The sequence below is a fragment of the Salvia splendens genome, chromosome 4, assembly GCF_004379255.2.
Source record: "Salvia splendens isolate huo1 chromosome 4, SspV2, whole genome shotgun sequence".
Classification (NCBI taxonomy): Eukaryota; Viridiplantae; Streptophyta; class Magnoliopsida; order Lamiales; family Lamiaceae; genus Salvia; species Salvia splendens.
The window spans coordinates 6,062,388-6,070,754 of NC_056035.1; the positions used below are offsets into that span (position 1 = coordinate 6,062,388).

Consider the following 8,367-nt stretch of genomic DNA (forward strand, 5'->3'; position numbering starts at 1 on the left):
AATTTAAATATAAGTACTAGGAGTATAAATTTGATGACCTAAAAACTAGGTATAGACATATTTGAAGAGATGACCCAAAAATAGGGTGTTGGAAGAAAAGGGAGCACGTGGTGTTTCAAGTGCGCCAGACTGATGGCAGCCGTCACATCATATCAATTATCATACTTGTGCTTCCCAGCTGCCATTTCTTTTCTGCTGGCATTCTTCTTTTCTTTTTTTCCTTCTAATCAATTTATCCCCAAAATTAATTCCTCCTTATCAAGTTAGTTGACATGGAGTATAATTTTTTTGACTTATAAATTTAAGAAATTAATGTTTTATAGTTAACAGTAAAAAATATGAATAAAAGAGAATAAAATTGTTTGAAAAAGGAAATACACTTTAACTATCTTATGAATTTAAAAAAAGAAATATTTAAGAGCATCCGCAATAGGGACGAATGTCCCGGGAGACATCCCACAACACTGCCACGTCATAAGGACATCTCACTCCAAAATAGCGGACATCCCGACGGACATCCCAGTAATCAAAATTCACAAATTCACAAATATGCAATTTTACGAAATAAAAATTGCGACACGAATACGAGAAAAATGCAACCGTTTTATTTCAAAAAAAGCGTACATATTTAAATTAAAAAAATACATAGTTCACAAAAAAAATCATCCCAAACTAAAAAACGATTCAAACAAAGTACATGTTATGCCTTGAATCTGTATAGTTTGCCGCTGGCCGAACGGGGGTCTCCCGCGGAGTGCCCCCTGCCTGATGGTATGATATGTTTTTGTTTTAGAGCCTTCATTTTCGACGATAATACATGCGTTAGAGTTTTTAAAAATCGTATATATAGAGTTTGCAACGAGCCGTACATATAGTGTTTAAAAAAATCAAAAATTGGGACGTCTGCAGCAGGGACACCGCAATAGCGGACGTCACGACGGACGTCCGTTGAAACCGACGGACGACCTCTCGTCCGTCGCCGACGTCCGCGTTCGCCGCCGACGTCCGCGTTCGCCGCCGACGTCCGCATTCGTTTTTGACTCAATAGCGGACATCATCTATTGCGGATGCTCTAATTAAATACCACACTTTTTTTGTGAGTCTCAGCCAAGATGTCACTATACATTTCTATTTTTACTAATTTTCTCTCTTTTATTAATGCACTCATCTACATGGACTGTTGGTGGGCTCCTCAAAAGTTTATACCAGTAATATTTTTTTTTCAAATTACAAATTTATTTTAAATTATCCTTTAAATGCCTCTTATCATTACTACAAAATTTGTTTATAAATATAACTTTTGTCCCCCCCACGTCAAATCCTGGCTCCGTCCATAATTATACAACAACTTTTTCTTTTACTAATTAAATATTTACTTACTATCTTTCTCTCTCCATTTAATACTTATACTCATTTTCTCATTTTCCAATTAATTATATTAACTAATAATTTTTAAAATCTGTGCTGACTAAGAAATGTGTTATCATAGTTGAGACTGAGGGAGTAGTACAAATAAATTATCTTAGGACAAAGAGAATATTTATTCAGACCAATTTTCTAGCACCCTTAGGCCATCCACATCCATGTCTCAATACCGTCTCTTAACCTTCTCATCCTTTAATTATTCATGGGCCTCACTGCACTTTTTACCTCATCTCTTAACTAAGAGACAACACATGCATCCCTCAATCTCTTAACCATCTCATCCATTAACTATTCATTCAATTTCATTTTTTATTTTTATTTCCAACAAATTCAATTAATATTTCATTGAAATATTAAATTAATACTAATAATTCATAAAATCATTAAAAATCACGAAAATTACAACATTCGAAAATACGAAAAATACATGATTGAAATCCTAATATTACAATTTATTGAAATCCGCATAATCATGGAAAGTGATGCGGTGATCGTCTAGCGGTTGCCAAATTTTGCCCAAATGTGCCCCATTAGATCCTCCTGGAGATGGGCGTGGGCCATAGAATCACGTGTCCTTGCCCGAACACACAGCCGCTCTTGCAAAGAAGGATGCAATCCACTGCGAGGCGGACTACTTGCGGAAGAGCTTCCCGGGGTTTCAGGGCCAAACAAATTTCCCACCTCAAGTCCTTCTTCGGCAACAATCATGTTGTGCAAGATTATGCACGTATACATGATATCGACCATATTCTCCATAAACCACGTACGAGTCGGAAAATTGATAATGTGGAATCGAGCTTGTAGAACCCCGAACACTCTCTCCACATCCTTGCGAGTAGCCTCTTGCTTCTGGGCAAAAAGAGCATGTTTTTCGTTTATCGGCATGTTAAACATCTTCACGAAGGTTGGCCACTTTGGATAGATGTCGTTGGTAAGATAGCACCTCATTTTAAACTAGCGGTTATTAGCGGTGAAGTTGACTGTCGGCGCTTTACCATTCAAAACTTCGCTGAAGAGGTCGGATTGGTTGAGCACGTTGATGTCATTGTTCGATCCGGGGACCTCGAAAAATGCATGCCAAATCCATAGCCGGTAGTCGGCAACGGCCTCGAGTATAACAGTGGGGTGGGTGCCTTTGTGGCCGGTCGTGTATGATCCTCTCCACGCCACAAGTGGGGTGGATTGCCAATGCATGCAATCGACGCAGCCAAGCATCCCGGGGAATCCATGCACTTGTTCGTGAAGTCGGAGCAGAAACTGACAATATGCGGTGCTTGACTTCCGGAGAAATTCGTCGGTGAAGGCTGCCCGGACGCCTTTGCAGAAGTTCATCAAACACAGTCTCCCAGTGGTTTCCCCAATGTGCAGGTACTCGTCGAACAAATCCGTCGTTTGTCCAGTAGTAAGCTGGTGGATTGTTGCAGTACATTTCTGGAGCGTCGTGAGACTGAGACAACCAGTAGCGTCGAACCCTTCTTGGAAGTACTCTTCCCGGGCCGCCAATGTATTTGCGATATGCATAAATAGCTCTCGTCGCATGCGGAAACGGCGACGGAAGTAGGTATCTCCCCATACCGGGTTCTCACAAAAGTAATCTCGTACCAACCTTGCGGCGACTTCCTCCCGGTCACGATGAATGTATTTCCGGGGTCGCTTTTGACGCGCCGCGGCTTCCTCCTCCTCCCTACGTCTTTCTGCTTCTAGCGATTTTTCCATCGTTCGACGCATTTGTTCAAATGGATCCATGAATGGATTAAATTTGGGAGAAGAATTGGAGAGGAAAGAGAGATGATATGCCAATGATGAGAAGAAAAAAAATATGAGAGATAGTGTGTTTGTGTGTAAAATGAAAGAGGTTAATACGAGTATTTATAGAATAAAAAAAAGAAAAAAAATTACCATTTCAAATGGTAATATTACCGTTAAAAATGTTTAAATTTTTTTCTTCTTCAGAAAATCGATTTTTTTTTAAAAAATATTTATTGTCAGCATAACGACGTCCACTCGCGTGCCGGCGAGTGGGCGTCATGCCACCCGCCAGAGCTCGCCACGTGGCGCTGGCGCGTGGCGAGACAACCCGCCACCCCCTTCCCCCCGGGCTATGCGACGAGACGGAGCATCTACATCGGTGTCTCAATGCTGTCTCATCTCACCGGGACTAGACCGAGCCCGCATCGAGACACCGATGCGGATGCTCTTAACTGCGCTGGAACCACATCACTGGCCGAGTATGTGAGGTTCGTTTATATGATATTATGAATCCATATGATTTTGGTAATTTTATGTAGATGGGAATATGATGTTTCTAATCAGTCCGGTTAAGAAAGTTTGTCTAATGAGTACAAAGTTCATGAGACTACTTATTAAATGTCAAGTATTATGTAATGAAAGTATTATGTAATGATAATTACCATTATTCGTTACCAACGAACTAAAGTGTGTTAGCCTGTTAGGTGAAATGTATTCAAATTTATTCAGTTACAACTTTTACTACTACAAGAATTAGATCCAAAGGTGATTTATGTTGGACCATTTGACATAAAACGCCTCATTAAAGATTCATAGAGAAGGTTATTTGCCCAAATGCGTTGATGTGGGTAACAAATTATTTTTCCAATATCCCATTCAAACCGCCTCATATTAATTAAGTACGAATAATATTTGAGGCTTGGGAGGATAGTCATTTCAATTTGAATGTATAGTGTTTTGTCTCCGATTATGTTGTAGTACTCCATATTGAGAGGAGTCACTTATGTTTTGTTTCAGAAAGAAAAGCGTAACACTTCAAATGAGATTGAAAGAGTAACTTGTTCATAATTATGTTGACACACACACACACACTATATATATATATATTAACAAACAATATAAATGCGAATAGGTATAAAAGTTGGATACATTGCATTTGTGAACAATTCATTCAAGGCACGACACAAACACTAGACAACAAAATTTGGCGACTCCAACCTTGTTAACGAAGCAAATTATATTCTAGTCCAAAAGTGAAACAAAAGTAAACAAATAATTTTCTCATAAAATTTGTACATTTTCAACAAAACGTGTGAAACTATTTACATGAACCGGAATTTACAACCTATGCAACTGAAATATATTTTCTTTTACCTCAAATTCAACTTTTTTTTTATTGTTATGATTATACATTTATACCCCACAATTAGCAACTACTATACCATTTACTTCCATATTCCACTATTAACGAAAAAGACATAAAACAGACATTCGCCAACACATCATGTACCTTTAATGTTGCTTTTAAAAAAACAGCACATATTGGACATAAATTAGGGGGAAAAAAATCAAATTCCTTAAAGAGAAATGTTAAACACAATACCAAAATATAGACATAAATGTCGTAGGATCCTTTTCTTGCATAGTTAGTTTTTAGTCAAATAACCCCAAAGTATCTATTTACATTAGAAAACCCCCCTCCCATCCCCAAATAATTTATTTATTTTATTTTTCATTAAAACAATTACACCATCTTTCACTGTACTCGGTCCATTATCTTGGAAACCGTATTACACAAATGAATATATTCAAAGATGTCTTAATACGTAACACTACAATTATTAAAGAGAATTACATATCTTAATATAAAAAATGGAGTAAGAAATACATACTGATACATCTATAATCATTCAGTAGCATTATAAGATTAAATTAAATTTTGGTTATAAATCATAAATGGCCGCGGTGTTTTATCATGTGCAGTATACATGGACAAACTTTTGAATCAATTTAAGAGTATATTAAATTAACAATTATAGTGATTCTTTAATCATTAATAATCTGCAATAATATACGCATACATATGATGCATAACAAAATTAAAGAAGAGGAAGAAGAGCAAGGCAGAAGAAGAAGCGTGTTTTACTGATGAAAGCGTTGGATGGAATAAAGCAGATGAGAGGAGATTGTGACAACTCAGCAAGAAAGATCCAACGGTGGACAGGAGAGAGAATACGGTTAAGGAGAGAGAGAGGGGGCAGCTGAATAAGAGGCTCTTTGCAGCTAGATTGTCATTCATGAAAATAGTGTGTTAGCTTGAGAGCTGTGGTCTTCGTGAGAAATCTGGCAATTCTCCGTTTAATGTATCATGTTCATCTTATCCTTCTTCCTTGTGTGATTGTAGTCCTCGTCATTATATCTTTCGTTTCCAATTTCATTGTAGTTCCATTTATGTGTAGTACTCTATTTCAACTATCTTCAATGAAGTTCCTATTCTGTCTTGCTATTGATTTGTGTATTGGATTTTAGGTTGAGTTGCATCAGATCATGGAGGTGGTGATCGATTGGAGTTTGTCTCGTGGTTATTACTCTGATGCTAGAAAAGGGATGCAACAAGAGTGTATGTATATATGTATAAATGAATGTGAAGATTCAAGAGTCATTGACCATTCCCCTCTCTCCCCGTCTCTCTAGAAATGCATCTCTGCTGGTAGAATACTCAATTCAATTTCAAGAAAGTGAACTGAGGAAGAAAAAGGCTCATTTCTCCATTTCTCCGCACCGCTTTTTTCCCCCTCCAAGAAATGGGTCTTTCAAGAATTTCTTCAGAGCTAATCGCCGCCGTCGGATTCATCCTCCTCCTGCTGCCGACGTGTCTCGCAATCCGATCCTTCCCCAACAGCGTGGGCTTCGCCGAGGCGCCGGACTACATCAACGGCGTGGAATGCCGGCCGCATTCCGGCGGGGAGAGAGCAGTCTGCGACTCCTCGGTGGTCCACGTGGCGATGACGCTCGACTCCGAGTACCTCCGCGGGTCTGTCGCCGCGGTGCACTCCGTCCTCCGCCACGCCTCCTGCCCGGAGGAGATCTTCTTCCACTTCATCGCCACCGACTCCGAGCCGGCCGCCCTCACCCGGACCGTCAGGTCCGTTTTCCCCTCTCTCAGCTTCAAGCTCTACATTTTCCGCCAAGAAACGGTCACGGGCCTCATATCCTCCTCTATCCGACCCGCTTTGGAGAACCCGCTCAACTACGCCCGGAACTATCTGGGCGACATGATCGACCCGTGCGTGAAGCGGGTCGTCTATCTGGATTCGGATCTTGTGCTAGTCGACGACGTAGCCAAGCTCTGGGAAACCAACATAACCGGGTCGAGAGTAATCGGGGCCCCGGAATACTGCCACGCGAATTTCACCAAGTACTTCACCGACAGTTTCTGGTCCGACCCGGTTCTGAGCCGGGTATTCGGGTCGAGGCGGCCGTGTTATTTTAACACCGGGGTTATGGTGATGGATTTGAAGAAATGGAGGGAGGGGCAATTCCGGAAGAAGATCGAGAATTGGATGGAACTGCAGAGAAAGAACAGGATATACGAGCTGGGGTCGTTGCCTCCGTTTTTACTAGTGTTTGGTGGGAACGTGGAGCCCATCGATCACAGGTGGAACCAGCACGGATTGGGAGGTGACAACGTGGCGGGATCGTGTAGGGCGCTGCACCCTGGTCCAGTGAGCCTGCTGCACTGGAGCGGAAAGGGGAAGCCGTGGGTCCGGCTTGATGAGAGGAAGCCCTGTCCATTGGATTATCTGTGGCAGCCCTACGATTTGTACAAAGGGAGAGGGAAGGTACTATATCTACAGCATCAGGAACTACACTTGGCCATCACTAGCAATTTCCATGGATCATATTCTAGCTATTTCTTTTGAAACAAAAATTATACGACTTGATTCTTTTTGTACAGAAAAGAAGATCATAGGTTCATAATTCTTTTCTACATAAAAAAATTGTTGTCACAAAATGAAAATTGATTGGACCCAATTTTGGAATTTTACCATTTCTTATTGTACTTATTAGCTAAGGGGTTATGACTTATGAATAATACAGTAACATTGTTTCTGATGGGTTAACATAACTTTTCCTGCGTTACACGAAGCATTGAGAAGGGGAGAGGATCTCCTGCTGTACACAAATCACAGCAGGGCATGCTGCCCTGCTGCCTAGACATGCCCACCGGTTCCGGTTCCGGAACCGGAACCGGCGCAATATTCCCGAACCGGAACCGTCGCAATTCGGTTCGCGGTCCGGTTCAGGTTCAAGATATTTCGAACCGGAACCGTCACCGAACCGGCGGTTCGGGACGGTTCGGAACCGGCGGTTAACCGTGGAACCGCCGGTTCCGGCGCTTAAATCGAGGCAGAGGGATGGGGGCCGGTGCTGATCTTCCAAACTGGTCGGAACCACCGGTTTTTTCGGCGGTTAACCGGCGGTTAACCGGAAAAACCGGCGGTTAACCGCCGGTTTAGTGGCTTTCGAGGCGGCGCGGAGCACGAGGCGACAATGGAGCAGCTTTTGCAGACGGTTCGTTGACCGAACCGGCGGTTTTATTTTGGAAACCGGCGGTTTTGGCCCGGAAACCGGCGGTTCCGGCGGTTCCGGTGGTTTTCCGCCAAAACCGCCGGTTTTGTGAAATTTCAAATTTTTTTTTTTAAATTTCAAATTCGAATTCTTCCATTTTCCCCCTCATTTTTTTCTATAAATACCCCTCTCTATTCTCATTTACATTCACCCCACTCTTGTGTTAATAAGAGTTTCTCTCTTCAATCTCCCAATTCTCTCTCTTTGTCTCCAATTTCTCATTTGTGCTATTGTGCTTCCATTTAATTACGCAAGTGCTACTCTTATTACGCATTGTTATACACTTATACAGTTATACTTGTTCCCGTAGTTCTATAAGTTGTCTTTCTTTCTCAATTACTAAAACAAAAAAAAATATATTATTCCATATTTCTACATTTCTACATACCATTCCAATATGTCTTCATCCCGAGAAGGTCGTGTTGATAAGGGAAAGGGAAAGGCCAAAAGGCCATCTCAGAGATCCGTTATTGATGAAATTTCTCAAATGAACATGGATGAGTGGCAGGTTAATATTTATTATCTACTAATTTCATTAATTTTGAATTACATTTCATTATT

General features: G+C 41.1%; 1 protein-coding gene across 1 annotated transcript; it reads left to right on the forward strand.

Annotated features, from left to right (window-relative positions):
- Nucleotides 1-5,359: 5,359 nt before the first annotated feature.
- Nucleotides 5,360-7,225, forward strand: LOC121801354 (probable galacturonosyltransferase-like 9). Its single transcript, XM_042200825.1, has 2 exons — nucleotides 5,360-5,537; nucleotides 5,704-7,225. The coding sequence occupies exon 2, from the start codon at nucleotides 5,979-5,981 to the stop codon at nucleotides 7,095-7,097; it is 1,119 nt and encodes a 372-aa protein (XP_042056759.1). The 5' UTR covers nucleotides 5,360-5,537; nucleotides 5,704-5,978; the 3' UTR covers nucleotides 7,098-7,225.
- The last annotated feature ends 1,142 nt before the right edge of the window (nucleotides 7,226-8,367 follow it).